A 20,970-nucleotide genomic window follows, 5' to 3' on the forward strand; every position below is an offset into this window, starting at 1 on the left:
TAAGATAACATTAGCTTCAGTAGTAAAAATATATAATGAGTGCATCTCAATTGAATTTCTCACCCATATGAAGCCTAAAACCGAGATGGTACTTCTGTTTTAATCAGGGATTCAAGGACCCCGGGATCTTCCATCTTGTGGTTCTGCCTTTTGTGACAGTGTTTGCCATACTTGATTGGCGTTTGCGGATCAGTGTAGTATTATTAGGTAATTAATCTGGCTTTAGGAGTTTCACATGTGACATAGGGTTAACTAATCATTGCTTTTCATAACTGCCAGTAGTGATTGGTTCAGGACCCAAACAAGCTCAATGAGAGTGAATCACATAAATTTCCTTAGAAATAGTGAGGCAAAAGCGTCATGTTTTCCCCCTGGACAAAAATGAAGACATTACTTGGGGTTGCTGCAATCATCTTGGGACTACAGACGGTATGTATGAACATGTTGGAGGAGCTGGGTATAATGGGACCCCACTCTGAAGAAATGAAGCTGGGAAATGGAGATAAATCAAACCTTGGTTACATTTTGTGAGTGCTGGGTCAAGTTTTGCTTGAAGTCATTTAATTCCTTTAGTGAAACTAAATCCACATTGTTTTCTGAGCATACATGTTAAGGAGAAGATTAACTTTTTTTTTTTTTAGGGAACAAGCATGTTTGTTAGAAAATATGAGAAACCAATAAATAAAGACTCCTTATATTTTAAAGCTGGTTTTCATTTTTTTCCTTCCTTCCCTTCCCTTCCCCTCCCCTCCCTTCTCCTCCCCTCCCATCCCCTTCTCTCCTCTTGCCTTTCCTCCCCTCTCCTTCCTTCTTTCCCCTCCTCTCCCTTTCTTTCTCTTTTCCCCTTCCCTCCCCTCCCTTTCCCTCCTTCTCTCTCTACCTCTTTCTCCCTTTCTCTCTCCCCTTTTCTCCCTTTCCCTTTCTCCCTTTCATCTTTCTTTCTTTCTTTCTTTCTTTCTTTCTTTCTTTCTTTCTTTCTTTCTTTTCCTTCCTTCCTTCCTTCCTTCCTTCCTTCCTTCCTTCCTTCCTTCCTTCCTTCTTTCTCTGTTACTTGCAACAGAGAACATTCTTACTGATATGTGGAATGCCTGCTATTCCAAATTTGACTATCTTTTGACCTTAACAAATTGAGAATTTATAAATAGCTGTAGATTACATTTTTTCTTATGTATGTATCCATTAAGTATACATTATGTATATGGTTGACCATCACACACTATAGGAGGTTTTGGAGCAGTAGACTTCATGGATAGTAGTGTTCATTTCAGCTTGATGTCTTTTTTTTTTTCAACGTTTTTATTTATTTATTTATTTTTTGGGACAGAGAGAGACAGAGCATGAACGGGGGAGGGGCAGAGAGAGAGGGAGACGCAGAATCGGAAACAGGCTCCAGGCTCCGAGCCATCAGCCCAGAGCCTGACGCGGGGCTCGAACTCACAGACCGTGAGATCGTGACCTGGCTGAAGTCGGACGCTTAACCGACTGCGCCACCCAGGCGCCCCTCAGCTTGATGTCTTTTTGAGGAAAGTGCCACCTTCATTCGTCCTTTTGTATTTCCTGGTCAGGGTCTTATGTGTAAAGCCACAGTTTCCCTTTTATGTTATTAAATAAATCTTGCTGTGAGTTCCTGCCTACCAAGGTGAGCAGAGAGTACAATATTGGTAATATTTCACCTTACCTTTTTTATCTCTAAAGTCTCAAATCCTTCATCTGTATTTACCTGCTCCCTGCTTCTTCTAATGCTGCTTGGGTGATGGTCTTTGGCCACCTCTTTGGCACGATGGTGCTGCTTAAGATGGTGCTGGTTTGCAACCTTGGGGATTCCTCAGGTAAAATCTGAAACCGGCCCCCATACATGGAGGGCAACCAGAGACAGAAGAGGCAGGCGAAATTAGTCAGTCAGAGAAAGACAAATATCATATGACTTCACTCATATGAGGACTTTAAGAGACAAAACAGATGAACATAATCGGGAAGGGAAAACAAAAATAATGTAAAAACAGGGAGGGGAACAAAACATAAGAGACTCTTAAATATAGAGAACAAACAGAGGATTACTGGAGGGGTCGTGGGAAGGGGAATGGGCTAAAGGGGTAAGGGGCATTAAGGAATCTACTCCTGAAATCATTGTTGCACTATATGCTAACTAATTTGGATGTAATTAAACAAAATAAAAATTAAAAAAAAAAAAGAAGAGACAGGCCCTTTCAGATTGGGAAGTGGCAGTTTTAATAAGCAAGAGAACATGTAATGAGGCTTGCCTTCGGCGGCCACAAAACTAGATCTCTGCACTTGCTTGCTACAGTCTTAAAAAATTCATATAGAGGCCTTAATTGAGTTCAGTCACTTATAAAATCTAGACAGTTTAAATAACTCATTGTTCTCTCAAGGGTACATCCTTGAAAACAGCTCCCACCTGTGTGTGGACCGTGCATTCCAATGACCCGGAGGGGTGAGGAGCATCTGATTGCCCAGGTCTAGCTTGACTGTCAACCGGTGATCATGTCCTCTCCATGACCTCCTCCAACAGTTGACTGGAATCCTGTTCAGGTTGTTGTATTCCTAATGGAGGTTGGTGGCTGCTCTACTGGCCTTATTCCCTTGGGGGTAGTTCAGTCCCCTTGCCTGACTTTAATGCCATGACCCTTGATACTTTAGCTCTCACCAGTGTGCATGTAATCAAATCCAGATGATGTTCTGCCGCCTTGGAGGCTTAAATGATTGTATCTTTTATGAACCTAGAAGCCCTTGCTCTATCGAATCCCTTGCTTTCATGAATTCCCAGGAGTAGGACTACCCCCATCTCTTATGTGGAAGCATGGACACTTCATCTTCTCTGAGATTTATTTATTTGTTCAAGGCCTCCTTGTGAGAATCACACATGAACAAAAGGGAACTCAGGATAAAAATTTGGTTATGAGGTAGAAAGGAAATACTCCTTTTTATTTTGCCAATGAGAACATAGTAGCAAAAATCCCCCCAAAAACCAAATTGTTTCTCCATATTTCTCCTTATTACACATGTCTCTTTTTATTTTCCATTACATATGTAGGAGCATTATATATTTTTAAATATGCCTTTAGATCATTAATCTTGTTAGAATTTTATGACATGCTAGTGGTCCCAAACCTACTGTATTTCCAGGAACGATTCCGAGGTTTTAGGCCATTTTAACTGACTTTAACTAACATTCATAACAGCCAGTCCCTGTGTCTCCCAACATGTACACAGACTTGTGTACCATATTTTTCTTTTCTTTTTTTTTTTTTAAAGTGTTTATTTTGGGGCGCCTGGGTGGCTCAGTCGGTTAAGCGGCCGACTTCGGCTCAGGTCATGATCTCACGATCCATGAGTTCAAGCCCCGCGTCGGGCTCTGGGCTGACAGCTCAGAGCCTGGAGCCTGTTTCAGATTCTGTGTCTCCCTCTCTCTCTGCCCCTCCCCTGTTCATGCTCTGTCTCTCTCTGTCTCAAAAATAAATAAACGTTTAAAAAAATAATAAAATAAAAATAAAAAATGTTTATTTATTTTGGAGACAGAGGAAGAGAGTGTGAGCAGGGGAGGGGCAGAGAGAGAGCAAGAGACACAGAATCTGAAGCAGGCTCCAAGCTCTGAGCTGTCAGTACAGAGCCCAAAGCAGGGCTTGAACCAGGAACCGTGAGATCACGACCTGATCTGAAGTCAGTCGCTTAACCAACTGAGCCACCCAGGCGCCCCCAGACTTGTGTACCGTCTTAATGCTTCTGCTGTTCTAAGGGTCATTTTACCATTACCTTGACCATATATATCAAAGGCGATGCTCCATACAGTCCAAGACAAATTTTATTAATAATGTAAATATACACTCATATTTACAGATACATCTATGACTAAAACAGAAGTCACTTACGACCTTGTCAGCAATATACCTAACCTTCTTTGTGATGCCTTTTCTTATTGTTGACCTATAAGGACTGTCTTCACTCAGTTATTTACAAAAGCCCTCTAAAGGAAAGTATTGTAAAATTCTGAATTCTGTGGCCTATAGAAGAGGTGACATATAATTTATTCCCCAGACCAGTACACTTAGGAAGGGGACATTAGTTATAAGGACAACAGTTATAAGCCACTACTGTCCCAGCCAAACCAAATGTATGGTTATGCTACAGGGCAGAGGCAGCACATTTTCCTGTGACACCTTCAGGTAACACTGAGGTTCTTGATTTGATTAGCTGGCATGAGAAGTCACTTAAACAGCAGTCAGCTGTTGGCGATGTATACATATATATTTCTAGCATTAGGATGGGCACTCAGTGAGTTCACCTTGAAGTAACTTACGGGAAATTTTTATAATGTGATTTAACTCAACATTTGAGTCACACCAGTTCTGTCCTTCACATACTGCAGCACTTTTATTGTGCGTTGCAAGTGAATTTCAGGCAATGTTAACCTGCCATTTTGTTCTAATGACGCTAATGACTGAAATTAGTGCCAGACGATGAGCTTGGCAATGACAGCATAAATGGTACGGTCACATTTCCCTTTTTACTAACTTTATGTTATTTCAGCCACTGTACACTTAATCCAGTGTTTTATTTACAAAGCACTCTTCAACCGCCAGTGTTATGATTTGACCTTTAAAATAAATCCATTAGTAATTTTTGCATATATGCATATGTCAAGGAAATTCACATTTAAATTTTCAAGGAATTCTAATTAACTGGTCTTTGCTGGATTATAAATAAACTGCTGGATTAAATAAATCTTAGTTTGAAGCTGAAAGGACTTGCAGCAAAGGGAACCTTGAACAAAGAGAGCCTGTGAGTCTAAAATAAGATCACATTTTCACTAATTACCTAAATAATGGTGGACTTTAAACACCTTCTTGGCTTGCTCTCAGCTGTGTCTCTAGTACCTAGAACCATGGCTGATTTAATCGGAACACATTCAACAATATTTGCTCAATGAATGAATAATATTCCTTACAGTTTGCTTTAAGATATTCATGGCATGAGTTTTTTACTCTCAAGCATTCTATGCTTACTATCTATTTATCATGTTCTTGACAATGTATTGTGTGGAGAATTGCAAATCTCTGGCTTTCCATAATTATTGATTCAATTAATCAACAAGTTCTGTGGGGTTGTAATTTGCTGTGCTAGTTTATAGTATTGTTGGCTTCAAGAGAAAGTTTTCCACATTCTGCTTTTAGTTACAATTAACATCCCCCCTGACTTTCAGGTTTGCTCTTTGCTTCTCTTGTGCAGGACAAGAAATCAGATGATAATGATGTAACCAAATCTCCTTTTTTTTTTTTTTTTTTTTCTCTATTTAGAGTTTTGGCTAGGGTAATGTTTCTGGTTTCCAAATGAAACCTAAATTGCTATTTTAATAAAAGTGAGGTACAAGGAAAAGTTTAGTAATTAAATCTTAAAAGATTTCTTCCTATGTTCAATAACCTACATGAGAGCTACTGTCTATCCCTAGAGAGACAATTTCCAGATGGAAATATATACATATATATATATATATATATATATATATATATTCTGCATTCTTTTTTATTTTATTATTTTATTTTTTTAATATTTTTTAATATGAAATTTATTGTCAAATTGGTTTCCATACAACACCCAATGCTCATCCCAACAGGTGCCCTCCTCAGTGCCCATCACCCACTTTCCCCTCCCTCCCACCCCCCATCAACCCTCAGTTTACTCTCAGTTTTTTAAGAGCCTCTTATGGTTTGGCTCCCTCCCTCCCTAACTTTTCTTTTTTTCTTCCCCTCCCCCATGGTCTTCTGTTAAGTTTCTCAGGATCCACATAAGAGTGAAAACATATGGTATCTGTCTTTCTCTGTATGACTTATTTCACTTAGCCTAACACTCTCCAGTTCCATCCACGTTGCTACAAAAGGCCATATTTCATTCTTTCTCATTGCCAAGTAGTATTCCATTGTGTATATAAACCACAATTTCTTTATCCATTCATCAGTTGGTGGACATTTAGTCTCTTTCCATAATTTGGCTATTGTTGAAAGTGCTGCTATAAACATTAGAGTACAAGTGTCCCTATGCATCAGCACTCTTGTATCCCTTGGGTAACTTCCTAGCAGTGCTATTGCTGGGTCATAGGGTAGATCTGTTTTTAACTTTTTGAGGAACCTCCACACTGTTTTCCAGGGTGGCTGCACCAGTTTGCATTCCCACCAACAATGCATGAGAGTTCCTGTTTCCCCACATCCTCTCCAAGGGAATATTTTCTTTAGTGAGAAATTCTATTATAAGATTTCAGTCCTACTCTATTTTAACTGTAGTTCCTATAGGTGTATCATTGCCTTTATTGTTATTTAGGTAACTTTCTCAGGAATGGAGATGAGTATGCTAGACAAAATTTATCTTAGGAAAAGCCAGGGTGACCTACATTCATTTTTTCTTACTCCCATGGTTTGTCATCTCCCTCACCTTTCAGGATATACTAATGCTCTCATTTCTCTTCTCTACCATAAAGGAAAAGCATTTCTGGATTAATTCTGATCTTCATAATTTTTACTTTAGTATTGATCTTAACACGTTTTCCCTCCTTGAAATATTTGAATTTTAACATTCTAATTTTAGCATTTATCTTTGTAAATGGAATTTTAGGCATCATGGTGTAAGTAACCTTTTGCTGGGAGCCACACCAAACTCCATAACACATGTACATGCTGCCCCCCCCCCCCCCCAACCCTTGCCCCTTCAACCCACAGGCCTGTATGCAGTTATGGATATTTTAGCTAAGAAAAAGGCTATGTTGTCTGTATCTTATGACAGAAACTCGAGTTTTCCCTTTAAGTGTTCATGTACCTTCAACAGCTGGATCTTTGTATATGTGAATTCTGCCTTGGTTTTGTTGACTGGTCAGTATTGGGAGTGGGTGTAAGGAGACAAAAAGCAATTATCTTTACCATTTGCCTTAAGTAATTTTCTCATGCAAGAAACCAAGAACACATCTGTGAAATAAAAAAATAGCAGATGGTAGAGCTCTAATTCATCTTGTTTTCATGGTGGCATAATGAATTATTTCTAAACCATACTCGATTTTCATGTTAGTGTCATTTGCTCCAGGATAATATGGTGTTGACTTAGACTTTGTCCATGATCATTTATTTACAAAAGACCAGAAAGGACATTAACATGGTGGTTTGATCCATAAGGCAATTCTATGGCAAAGTCTTTAGAATATGGGGAGCTAATAGAGATTCAGTGAAGTAAAGTGAAGATGCATGAATTTGGAATTATGATGTACAATGAATTTCTAATACTGTTTTCTATCGCAGGTCAGTTGCTCCGGTTAAAAATGTTTCGAGAGGATCATGGGTCATGGATGACAATGTTCTTCAGCACAATTCTGTTTCTCTTCATATTTTCTCACATCTACAACACGATTCTTCTAATGGATGGGAACATGGGGTAGGTTATCTTTCCCCTTTCTACTGTGGTGAGTGTTATGTTTGAAATTCGTGAAAATTCAACGAGAATTTTTTAGCTTGTAGTAGCCTAACTCTTTGTGATAGTTTACTGTCAGTAAAGGTAATCTGTGCATTTTTCTTGCTTAAGACATTTAGAGCCTTTCCTCCAACGAGCTTGTAGTGTTCTACAGTGCTTGTCTTGTGTTCCTTTTCCTTTAGGATATCTCTGTGGATAGTTTGAGGGCAGGTAAGAATTTCATTATAGTGACAGAATATGAGAATTGGGAAATCTTACTGACTTGTTTACACTCAGTAAGCCTGGGCTAAGATGAAGGTCTTTAGATTTGCAATTCCTTTGCTCTGCAATGCCTGGTTAAATAAAAGTGTTTGATACTGGTGGCATTTTTTTTTTAACTCTCTTGACAGTTCCAACAGAGAGAACTTTGTTATGAATGGGTCATCTTAAAAGTGGGCCACCCTGTATTAAATCCAGGGTTGTGATCTATACTTATCAAATCACTAATCAAATCACTGTGGCATGAAGATGTACTAACAAGTAGACTGTAGGTTTTTTTTTTTAAGTTTCTCCAATTCTTAGTTTGCTCTCAGTAAGGTTTAAGAACAGAATATAAGGAGAAGGGCTTAGCTTACAGCACTAAGAATTAGATTAGTGACAATAATAAACTATGTTAGATATTGTTGTGCAATGAAATAGTTCCCAAGGAGGGTTTTCATCTATCCTTCCCAATAGATTGGAAAGCTAGGTAATATCATTTTCTTCTAAATATAGGCGAGGCAAGATTGTCGGCCTCTTCTGTACTGCAATTGTTTTGATCTTATGTACAGATGTTAGCCAGCACAAAGCTGAGAGGGATAGCTCAATTAAAATTTTTATTTTTCCCCCCACCATCAAAAGAGATGAACAGCAATGGGAAAGCAGGTTATTTCACAAAGGTTCCTTTTTGGTACCAAGTGGAACGTGAGATTTAGATCAAATGTTCAGGCTTTAAGAAGCTACCGAAATGCTTTGTAGTTGTTTCTTGGGTTTCGAATAATGCCATTTACTGAGTCTATTTTTAAATGATGGAGTCACAGACTCTAACCTAGGGAAGTCAGGGCAAGCTTCACCCTTAGCGCAGTGCTGATAGTAATGGAATGGGTAATGGTGCTCTTGGAATTACCCAACACAACTCAGCCTGTCAGAGAGGTGTTGTGCACTGTCAGCACTGGGGCCAGAAGGGGAAGGGACCCATTAAAAACCTTGCATTTTTTAAGCTGTTGCTGAAAATAATACATTAAATATAAAATATACCCTCTTCTTGGAAGTTGACTTCTTTAATTCTTTTTTTTTTTTTTTAAATGGAGCTAAAGAGGTCTTTGATAACCAGAAGTTTTTATTCTGAGGGAAGAAGGAGTTATCAAGGTAATAAATTAAATGCAATAATGGAAGACCCCTGGCACACTGTAATACTGAAATGAATCTTTCAGAGGGCTAAGAGCTGTTAAGCACTCAGTACCACTACTCAATTACACCTTACAATGACCCTAAGCAATAGGTTTTTGTATTCTCTCCATTTTACAGATCAAGAAACTGAGGACCAGACATGTTCTGTCACTTGTCTAAAGTTACACTATAATTAAATCTCTATTTTAGACATTGACAAAGGAGGAGTTGGACTATTAAGTAGTGAATTCTGGTAATACATCCTGCTCTTAGGGTGGCACAGAGTTGATTGCTGGTTGATTCTGTTACTCAGTCACTGTAAGTCTATTAGCTTTGCTTTGTATTTTAATCTTTCAAGCAGAGTTTGAAAATTGAAAGAAGTAGGAGGAATATGCAGAAAATAAGAAAATTTGTATGCGTCTATTTTAACTAAAATTGAAAGTGATTCTCTTTTATTTTCAGACTAAATACAGTATTCCATATTTTTACTAACTCTTGAACTCCTCACCAATATGCCTCATCCTTTTTCAGAAGGGTCTTTTCCTGAGGGGACATCTTACTGCAATCCCTTTTTAATTTTTTAAAAAATCCGAAGCAAGGGACAAATGGTTTAGTTCTACTAATAAACAAATTAAATCACCATTTATAAAAGACATATTACCAACTTTAATGACACATGCCATTTGAACTAGTGAGTACTTTAAGGTAGGAATGTAAACTTGGAGGAAAATCCATTCCTAGGGAAAATTGATGCATCTGTGCATTGGGGCTCTCCAGGGTTCACCATGTTATTTGAGGCATTGCCTCATCCTTTGTAGGGCAGGGAATGATGGAGCCAGAGGGTGTGGAAAGGATGATAGGCATGTGGATATCATGACTGACTAGTTTTATATCAGAGGATTGCTGGTGGTGAAGAAGAATCCTGGATTCTTTACAATGAATCTGATTGGCATTGAGGATTCCAGTGTTTCCTGGTTTGTGGCCTCTTTAGGATTTCTGAGAGGACTCCCTAGAGTGATTTGCCTTTTCCCCCCAATTTTAGGATTGGTTGTAAAGTTAGGTTCAGCCAGAGTCCTTTGATCCCTCCTTATAGAGAACAAAACCCCTAGGTTTATCTGACCAGAACCTCAAGAGTTTTAGCCAGAACTGGCTTGATGAGAGTCAAGTTGCCTGCTCCTGGTGTTCTCATTGGAGTGAATTCCCTGAAGCATGCACTAGCTCTATGGCATTAGCCATCTCTGGAGAGTCAAGCCGAGAGGCGGTCAAATGGAGAAGGAGAGAGGTAAGTTAGCTGACCGGACTAAAGGGACCAAGGCTCACGACAGCCCATATGTCCTACTACTATGAGGAAAGTATCCCCCCATTGATTCTCTTTCCACCCCTCTACACCACACCCCACCAAAAATGCTGCTGTTTTTGTAACTTCTGTTATGTTTTAAGTCATCAAGATGAAAGTAAACTCATCTTTCTATAAATGTTTGAGGTTGTGGATCAGGATTCTGCTGTAGTTAAGGCTCCGATCCTTGGCAGAGTTTTTACATTATAGACATTTTATGAGCAACTTCATTTTTACACGTTGGCTGTCTAAGTAGGCTGTCCTACAAAGTCTTTAGAAACAATGGAAAATATAATGCAGCCTGATAGACTGTGCATAGCTCTGCATAGCTGAGCTTACCCAGATGTAACAAAAAACCCCAGAGGCCAGGGGCACCTGGGTAGCTCAGTTGGTTAAGCATCTGGCTCTTGGTTTCAGTTCAGGTCATGATCTCAGGTTTCTTGAGTTCAAGCCCTGAGTCAGGCTCTGTGCGGACAGTGCAGAGCCTGCCTTGGATTCTCTCTCTCCCTCTGTCTGTGCCCCTCGTCTGCTCATGCTCTGTCTCTCTGTCTCAAAATAAATAAATAAACTTAAAAAAAAAAAAAGAAAGAAAAGAAAAAGAAAAATCCCAGAGGCCAAAAATGAAGAAGTATCTGAAAACCAGGGCAGTAAGCCTGTGTAGTGACACTCCGAGGCACTAACATAGGGGTTTGAGTTTACCTCTCATAGCAGGACCAGAGATCAGGATTTGGGCTCGTTTTAGGTGAGAATGGAAATGTGCACTCCTACCTTCAGTGGTTCTGCAGAGTGCTACAGAAGATGGACTAGAAAATATAACTACCAGCACAGGCAGCATCTAGGAGGCTTGTCTGACAGGCTGGGCTTTGCTTAGAAAAAAGTTCTGAGAAATTCATAACCATAGGCATAATTTTATGGTTTTAATATACATTTTCCTTGGGATTTTAGAACCCACCCCCTAATTCCTCGCCATTCTCTTTTCTTCTTCTTTTTTAATGTTTATTTTATTTCTTTTGAGAGAGAGGGAAAGTGCAACACACATGAGTGGGAGAGGGGCAGAGAGAGAGGGAGAGAGAGAATCCCAGGCAGCCTCTGTACTTTCAGCTCAGACCCTGATGGAGGGGTTTAAAGCCATGAACTGTGAGATCATGACCTGAGCTGAAATCAAGAGATGGATGCTTAACCCACTGAGCCACCCAGGTGCCCCCATTCTCTTTTCTAAGTTTCAGGTTCTCCTCATGCACCGTTGACGGGAATGCCAATTGGTGCAGCCACTCTGGAAAACAGTGTGGAGGCTTCTCAAAAAATTAAAAATATAATTACCCTAGACCCAGCAATAACACTATTTGGAATATACCTAAAGGATACAAGAGTACTGATTGATAGGGGCATATGTACCCCAATGTTTATAGCAGTGCTTTCAACAATAGTCAAATTATGGAAAGAGTTCAAATGTCCATCAACTGGTGAATGGATAAAGAAGATGTGGCTTATATATATGATCAAATACTCTTCAGTGATGAGAAAGAATGAAATCTTGCCGTTTGCAACAACATGGATGGAACTGGAGGGTATTATGCTAAGTGAAATAAGTCAGTCAGAGGAAGACAAATATCAAATATTTTCACTCATGTGTGCAATGAGAAACTTAACAGAAGACCATGGGGGAAGGGAAGGTGTAAAAATAGTTTCAAACAGAGAGAGAGGCAAACCATGAGAGACTCTTCAGTACAAAGAACAAACTGACAGTTGATGTGGGCGGGGGGGAAATGAGTGATGGGCATTGAGGAGGGTACTTGTTGGGATGAGCCCTTGGTGTTGTATGTAAGCGATGAATCATGGGAATCTACTCCCGAAACCAAGAGCACACTATATACACTGTATGTTATTAGCTAACTTGACAATAAATTATAAAATAATAATAATAAGTTTTAGATTCCTACTTTTCTCTGGAGCCCCCCGCATTTCCAGAATTCTGGAATTCCAGAAAACTTCTAAAATTTTTCTGGTTCATTATATAGAGCAATTTAGTTCTCTTTCATCTCTACTTCTGTCCACTTTGATTTATCTGGAACTTTTCCTTTCATAACCCAAATCACATTAATGCATTTTGCAGTCAAAGGAACCAGGACCCCAAGAGGAATGGTGCTGTGTTCTTGGAATCCCAAAGGGGCTGCTGCTACCGCATTTCAGTTTTGTGTTGTTTTTAAGTTAGCAATTTCCTGTCATTCAATTGATGTTTAATTAACTGTCTCTTGGGAGCGAAAAGAAGACAGTCAAAGAAAAAGAGACAAAGGAATCAGTTAAGTTAAAAATTAGGGTTTTGTGGTAATCCCAGTCCTGCAATATGCTGCATTGTTCCCAAACAGGACTGCAGCCTCAAGAAAGAGACATAAGTAGGAAAGAAACCAGACCATTTCCTATTTCCTTCCACAGTGATGGACTTGCCTTGGTTAAACATGATTCTAAAGACATTTTTATTATTTTGTTTTATCTATCTATCTATCTATCTATCTATCTATCTATCTATCTATTTGCTTGTTTGTTCATTTTTGGAGAAAAAGAATGCAAGCAGGGGAGAGGGGCAGAGGAAAGAGAGAGAATCCTAAGCTGGCTCCATGTTAAGCATGTCCTACGACCCTGAGATCATGACCTGAGCTGAAATTGAGAGTCAGACACTCAACCCACTGAGCCACCCAGGTGCCCCTAAAAATGATTCTAAATGACTCCCCCCACCCCAGTTGTTTTGATTTCCTCTGTGTTCAACTAGGTATGTTAAGGCCAATCCATTTAGAAATCTCTGTTTGACAGAAATAGAGGTGTGCTTGAGTCCACATTGTGGTCTTTAATTAATTAATTAATTTTCTTCAAGTTTTTATTTAAATTCCAGTTAGCATTAGTTTCAGGTGTAGAATCTAGTGAGGTTGAGGTCTTTACTGACCAGAAACTAATAAGCAAGTCATAAAGGGCTGGGAAGAGTCTTTTTTTAGTGTTTAGATACCTTACACCCTTTGTGACATCATTTTCTGAAGAACTTCTTAGTCATGGAATTTCTACGGCATCAAATGTATAAAGCCCTAATTTAGGAAATGTTTGCCTGGCCTTCTCAGATATCTCAATTCCCCAAAGAATAACATGTATAATGTATAAGGAATGAAATGGTATGAAAGCAAGCACGCACGCTCCAGTTCTGTTCATAAAAAGATTCTGAAAACAGCCACTTGGTGGCAGCAAAAGGCATGTTTTAAGCTTAGACTGCCTCACCATGTGGTAGGCAGGTTTTCTCTGAAGAGAATCTTCCTTCTTTTGAATTTTTGAAACTTGGGTTGAAATATTTGCCTTCCTAATTGTTAGTGAGCTTTCTGAAGAAACCCACCTAGTGATCTCTATAATAAGTACTTATTATGTGATGCACTTGGCCTCTTTTTATGTTCTAAAACAAGTTTAAATAATAGTATATATAAACACATAGGCACGCATGCACACACACACATATACACACATGCATATATATACATGTTTATAGACTTATTCCAGTATTACAAGGATAAATGTTGTGTTTAGCACTGAGGAAATTAGACACTTGACAGACTGATAAAATTTCCTCTGTGAACTGGAATAACTTTCCACAGGGTGCATCCTACTTAGGGCAGGATATGAAGACGCTGACGTTTTCTAGTGATAATGACAAAGTTTTCTTCTTCCTAATACACATCTTTTTCCAGAGAAGTGTCACAAATATTAATTAATACATCAATATGTGTTAAGTCTTGCCGAGACAAAAATTGAGAACCGAGTGAGACAAAGTGATTTGATTCAGGCAAGTTTGAAAATAAATATTAGCGTTCATATTCAGAATCTGGAAAAAAATGAAGGTAAGAATTTGGTGATGGGTGTAATGAAAATGGAATAGGTTGTCTCCGTTCTGTTCTGTTTCTGATCAGTTTTAGTAAGTAAGAACTTATGTGGAGAGCTCATTAAATGTCTGGGTGTGGTAAGCACATTCAGTGGATGTGCTGTAAGGGTGATAAGTCTAGGAGTGGTGACAGGAGGAAATACTTAAAATAGACACTTTCCTAAAATCTGAGATGTATGGCTTTTATGTACAGAGGGAACAGCAAAAGCAAGCAAGAATGAGTAGGAAAAAAATGACCAAGCAAGAGACTGGCACAGACTTGTCTACAGGCTGGATGAAATGGTTCAAGCGCTAATGCTCTCTCAAGGGTATGTGCACAGCTGACCTAGACCTTAGCCCCCATGCTCTTCTTATCCTCATTTTGTAAAGAATGACTGTTACTCTGGTCCATCTGTGTGTCCATATGTCATATCAGAAAAAACTGATTTATAGCTTTAGTTTCTGTTGCTAGAGGTCTAGGTTTCGGCCCATTATTTTTCCCAAAGTTGAGTTACACTTTAATGGAAAAATTCAGGGTGAAATTTCACTCCATGCAGTACTTTTTTCCTTCCTATGTCCACTATTTTTAAAACCTTCACTAATGCTTTCAGATTCCTTACTCAAACATTTTTTTTCTCTTTCTGGTCACCACTAGATAGATCTAGATAGTTACGGCTGTGGTGCATGTTTCTTTCTGTTAAGAACCCTGATTTTCACTTGCTATATTTCAAGTACAAAGTTGGTGACCTGCTACCATTGTTTACACTGGTAGCTTCCTTTGGAGGAAGGGACGTTTGTGTGTGTGTTTTGTTGTTTTTAAAAGTGCTATATTTATTTTGGGAGATGGCAAGAAAAAATTTAAATGGTCTTTTGTAATGTTAAACACTACAGTTTTTGTGTGACGTAAACTAACAACACTATTAATGTCCCAAATTATCCATTTAAATTTTAGTAAATGAAAAGAGAGATCTATTGGTTTTCAAGGGGTGGGCCTAGAGGGACAGATGAAGGATGGAGTCCCTGGGCCGGGTTTAGAAGCTGGGATGGGGGGAAAGCTTGGCTGTAGGTATTCATGAAGTCTGAAAATACTTGAGTCAATAGCTGAAAAGCTTGATTGGCTGCTAATGCAAGGCTGAATGCAAATTCTGCTGGAGTGGTGCTTTACATAATTTGTTGGCTTCATTCTTAATTAGGCTAAACATTGACTTGCTTGTACGATTAATTCACAATAATAGTACAATTAATTACCAAGGCTGGGAGTAAGGGGCCTGAGCTGGTTGCTGAGAATGGGCTGGAGAGAAGAAAAGTTGGAAGTGAATGGCTGGGTCTGGTCCTGGGGGCTGACCCAGTGGGATGCTGGAGGGAGGGAGGCAGGCTTGGTGAGAGAGAAAGGGAGGGAGGGAAGGGAAAGGGGAGTGGGTGGGGGAGGGTCAGGCAAGGGAGAAGGAGACTTACTTAGCCAGCCAGAGGCAGTATAGCAATAGGGCACAGTTGGCTGCTTTTAATAGTATTGGTTTCGCATTACTTGGTTTTGATAGTACAAAGGTAAGATAGCGCAGCACAGCCAAATTATCACGAGTTTACTGTAAGTGTTGTCTGAATTGATGAAGTTTTAAAACACTAATGAAAAACACAATCGATGTTGCATCCTTATTACTGTGTGTGAGTGCATTATTATTTGTCCAGAATCGACATTGTTTTGACACGCTTAAGAGGTGTTCCATGATCCTTGTTTACAGTTGCTTATTTCGACTCTCTCATTAAATAGTTTATCAGCTTGTTACAGGGGAAAAATTCGAATGCGGCAATTGAAAGACCTGGACGTTAGCCCCATCTTAGCCGCTCACTGGCAAAAATAACTTGGAAAAGTTAGACCGTTTCTCATTTTTAAGACATAGGTTGCTGTTACAGGATTGTTACTGGGTTTACTATTATCAACCTCACCATTATTATTGTTAATCTTGGGGAAATGCATGCTTCCAAAGTGGAGAAACAAACTAAACATAATCTCGGTCACCATTGGCTTTGCTTTGAACGGAGGGCAATGTGTTGTCCTAGAAATAGCATGGACTTGTGTGCTGACACTCTTTTTTGCTATGTGACCCCAGGCAAACTTCACTATCGGAGCCACATTTCCACTGATGCAAAATGGGGATGTTAGTACTGCCTTAAGGTTGTTGTGACAATCAAAGAAGACAATGTGTGCCAAGAGATTGGTGTGCTGCCCACCATGTAATGAGCTCCTAATAAGTGTTAGTTGCTTTTATAATAATAGAAAATATATTTTAGTTTCTCAAGTACTTTAGCTCTCAGTAAGTATTAGTTATAATGATAACAGTAAGTACTTCGGCCATTATAACGAAATGATATAATACATGTCAGTGATGTTACTACTTTATTGTCATTACAACTATGGTGATTATTATCAATGTATGCAAACTAGCACTAGTAGGTCTTCAATAAATATTAATTTCCTATGCCATAATAGTACATAATACATAATCTTAAATATACTTGCATTATAGAGTCAGATTAGTATATGCAATACATAGCACTCAGTTCAAGTGCTATGAATGCATCTTTATGAATATACATAAACTGTTCCTTATTTTTCATCAATGAAAAGCAAATACACAGAGCTAATATAATATTTAATCAGGATTCAGAAGAGGAAATCAAACATATATTAAGTTACTAAATGATTATTTGCTAAGTTTGTCTTTTTTGAAAAGAGGGAACATTTGGTGAAATTATTGATGATAACATGGGAATTAATGACGTGGCAGTCATGCATATGTGCATGTGTGTGAATATCCATTATCCAGAGACTGTGTAATAATGAATATCTTTAATTTTCATCTCAGTCCCTTTTTCCCAGTGGTGAACATGTAGGAAATCATTACTTTCCAGGCATGAAAAGTTGATGTATATGATAGCCTAAGGCTTACGTTTTATCAGAAGTTATATAGTTTAATTTAATAAGTGAATAAGAGGGACCCAGAACGAGCTGAGAAAGTGACATTTCGGTGACAAGTAACCCCCTTTGTCACCTATTAACCCCATAGTTATTCTTGAGGGAATCAGAGAACCAGTAAACAGAATTCTGTTAATAAAATGTTTCATCATTCCAATCGTTCCTTGTCAAGGTAACATCACTTGTAGCACTGTTGTGTTCACTACTCTGGCTGCTGAGTCAGGAATGTCTACAACTTCTACTCTTGCACCGGATCGGGAGGATAGTGCCTTTCTGGGGTAAAGATAAATGAGCCCCGCTTGTGTTTTCCTCGAGAGGAGAATCTCATTGGGACTGCTTAGCTTCTTTCTATTTCAGTTTCCTTTAGGCTACTGCCAGGGTACCCTGACGCTCTACTTTTTTTTTTTTTCTTAGAGAAGCAAATGTGCATAAAATACTTGAACCAGTTAGTTACAAAAGACATAGAAAAACATCATATTTAAGTAATGTATTAAATGGATACCCTTACCTAATTGAAAAAAAAAACCTGCTTTACGTCCTTTACAATAAAAGATTAGTAAAATATACACAAAATATGAAGACAGAAAAGGGGTATTAGATTTTGACTTGTATTTTGTAGACTACATAGTTTAATCCTCTCCCCCCAAAGTGCATATTTTAAAAGATGAGGAGGATGGTTCCCAGGGATGTTGCAAAGCATTAAGATGTTCAGCATTCTGTGTAATAATAGAGAAGAATATATACCACATGTGCAGTTTTTTAGGAAAAATGTTAATAGATTTCTTTGCTTCAAGATCATCCATATACTACCTAAATATGCACATTTAAAACAATTTTTTTTCTTAATGTTTTATTTATTTTTAAGACCGAGAGAGACAGAGCATGAGTGCGGATGGAGCAGAGAGGGAGAATCTGAAGCAGGTTCCAGGCTTTGAGCTGTCAGCACAGAGCCCGATGCGGGGCTCAAACTCACGAACTGTGAGATCATGACCTGAGCCAAAGTCAGATGCTCAACCGACTAAGCCACCTGGGTGCCCCTAAATATGCACATTTTTAATATAAAATGTATATTATATGTAATAGTATATGTTATTCAATATACTGTTATACATGTATATGTATATATAATATTTATTAGATAGTCAAATTTATTTATTAAACCATTTTACTTTTATTAGAGAATTTGATGTGCAAACTTAAAGCTAAGCATATAAAATAAATCACTGATCAGGGCACCTGGGTGGCTCAGTTGGTTAAGCGCCGGGCTTTTGATTTTGTCTCAGATCATGATCTCACAGTTCGTGAGATTGAGCCCCACATTGGGCTCTCTGCTGACGGCGCAGAGCCTGCTTGGGATTCTCTCTCTCTCCCCACCTCTCCCTCCCCCTCCACCTCCCCTGCCCCTCCCCCTGCTCGTGTGTGTGCATGCACTCTCTTTCTCTCAAATAAATAAACTTAAAAAAATGAATCATTGATGATAAAGTTATAAGTAACTACAGAGAGATAAGAGGCTGTAGCTTATACTGAACCTTACAGTGACATCTTAACTGAATATGTGGATCTACATAAAACTGATAAGTGAACAGGATTACATAGGTCTTAAATGAGCAACAGATATGATATTTCTGTTAGGATCATGTTAAGTTAACACAGGGCTCAGCAGAAAGGACAGCTAAGCTACTTAAACAATTCACTTGTCTGGATAGGGTGGCCTTGATTATCACTTTACTACATCATCTAAGGTAAGTCAGTTTAGGGTAAGTTTCTAAAAATTCAATGACCTAAATTAAACTAGTAGAAAAGCTAGATTTGTGCATCTATTTGGGGAATTGCTTCTAGAGACTTTATTACCTAGACTCATCAGGCTTTGGGAGGATTTTTAATTAAAATTCACAATAGCCATTTTTCCTTATCTTTCGTAGGAGCAAGGTATCAGACACTGTTGATCTGTTTGAGATCAGCCTCATTGATTAAAAGAACATTTTTCGAGTACCTACTTTGGACACTGATTACCAGTTACACTTTAAAGACTGATCTCCTTGAGATCAAACAAGTATCCAGAGCTGGTTCAGCTCTGGAGGCAGGTCACAGGCACATTTTCATCATAGCCAGACAATGAATGATGATGGGTTACAAAGACAAGGTAGGAGTCTAGGGCAAGGAGATCCAAGTCAAGGTTGGCAACCAGAGGTTACCTATCATGGTTAGAGACTAAACTCATAGATTACTTAAGAATCAGCAACAAGGCAGAGCTAAAGTCAGGAGTTTTGGAGAATTTAATGAACACCGTGGATCTTCTTCCCCAGCCTCCTAAATTTTGCGTACAGTGTGAGGGAGTTTATGGGCTCCATGTTAAAAGCCACTGAAGTTGGTATCTCAGAATTAGAACACTGAACAGGAGGCTCCAATGATAAAACTAAGATTCTACCAGTCAGGATAGGTTAGAATCTGTGTCAGTAACAAACAAATCCAAAATTTCAATGGCTTAAGACAACAAAATTTGTTTTTTACTCACACTACATTTCATTGTGAGTCGATTGGAGGACTCTGCTTCATCATCCTCCCTCTGGGACCGTGGTGGAAATAGTAACTACACTGTAATGTTGAGAGTTGCTCCTGGAGTCTCAGGGAAATAATTCAACATTCTGATGGAATGTAACTTCTCACAACTTTTTTTTTTTAACTGTGTAAAAAACATCTTTTTTTTTTTAAACTAAAAAATTAAAAAAAAATTTTAATGTCTATTTACTTTTGAGAGAGACAGAGACAGACTGTGAGTGGGTTAGGGGCAGAGAGAGAAGGAGACACAGAATCCAAAGCAGGCTCCCGGCTCCGAGCTGTCAGCACAAAGCCTGACATGGGGCTCGAACTCATGAGCTGTGAGATCATGACCTGAGCCAAAGTCAGACGCTCAACCAACTGAGCCCCCCAGGCACCCCCCAAATTTTTTTTAATTTAAATTTTAGTTAACATACAGTGCAATATTGGTTTCAGGAGTAGAATTTAGTGATTTATCACTTACATACAACACCCAATGCTCATCACAACAAATGCCCTCCTTGATACCCATCACCAATTTGGTCCATCTCCCACCCACCTCCCTCCTTCAACTCTGTTTGTTCTGTATCACTGAGAGTCTCTTGGGGTCTGTTTTCCTCTCTCCTCTTCCCCTTCCCCTCCCCCTGCTTCCCATATGTTCATCTGTTTTATTTCTTAAATTCCACATATGAGTGAAATCATATGGTATTTGTCTTTCTTTGATTGATTTATTTCACATAGCATAATAATACATTCTAGCTCCATCCATCATTGCAAATGGCAAGATTCCATTCTTTTTGATAGCTGATTAATATTCCATCATATATATATATATATATATATATATATATATATATATATACCCCACATCTTCTTTATTCATTCATTAGTTGATGGACATTTGGGCTCTCTCCATAGTTTGGCTATTGTTGATAATGCTGCTATAAATTTAAGGGTGCATGTACCCCTTCAAATCTGTGTTTGTATCCTTTGGGTAAATACCTAATAAGGCAGTTGCTGGATCATAGGGTAATTCTATTTTCCATTCTTTTGAGGAACCTCTTTACTATTCTCCAGAGTGGCTGCACCAATTTGCATTCCTATCAACAGTGCAAGAGGGTTCCCCTTTCTCTGCATTCTCTCCAACACCTATTGTTTCTTGTATTGTTAATTTTAGGCATTCTGACAGGTGTAAGGTGGTATCCGATTGTGGCTTTGATTTGTATTTCCCTGATGATGAGTGATGTTGAGTATCTTTTTATGTGTCTGTTAGCCATCTGGATGTCGTCTTTGGAAAAGTGTCTATTCATGTCTTCTGCCCATTTCCTACCTGGGCTGTTTGTTTTTTGGGTGTTGAGT

At 38.7% G+C, this 20,970-nt stretch overlaps 1 protein-coding gene and 1 long non-coding RNA gene across 7 annotated transcripts in view; one reads left to right on the forward strand and one right to left on the reverse strand.

Moving 5' to 3' along the window:
- Positions 1–19,701, reverse strand: part of LOC109501543 — a 62,685-nt gene extending 42,984 nt beyond the window's left edge. For both annotated transcript variants that reach the window (XR_006600667.1, XR_002159669.3), the window contains exons 1-2: positions 19,589–19,701; positions 1,721–1,836 (exon numbers count right to left, since the gene is read on the reverse strand). This is a non-coding gene — a long non-coding RNA (uncharacterized LOC109501543). The remainder of the gene's footprint in view (positions 1–1,720; positions 1,837–19,588) is intronic.
- TMEM117 (transmembrane protein 117) overlaps positions 1–20,970 on the forward strand; it is a 499,445-nt gene that overhangs the window by 85,211 nt on the left and 393,264 nt on the right. For 4 of the 5 annotated variants that reach the window (XM_045061663.1, XM_023256968.2, XM_045061664.1 and 1 more), the window contains one exon: positions 7,296–7,428. In XM_045061663.1, the coding sequence (XP_044917598.1) occupies positions 7,296–7,428 (133 nt within the window). Of the gene's footprint in view, positions 1–7,295; positions 7,429–20,970 lie in introns of those variants that run through there. The other variant, XM_045061666.1, reaches the window with a different exon arrangement.

This window comes from Felis catus, chromosome B4, assembly GCF_018350175.1.
Source record: "Felis catus isolate Fca126 chromosome B4, F.catus_Fca126_mat1.0, whole genome shotgun sequence".
Taxonomy (NCBI): domain Eukaryota; kingdom Metazoa; phylum Chordata; class Mammalia; order Carnivora; family Felidae; genus Felis; species Felis catus.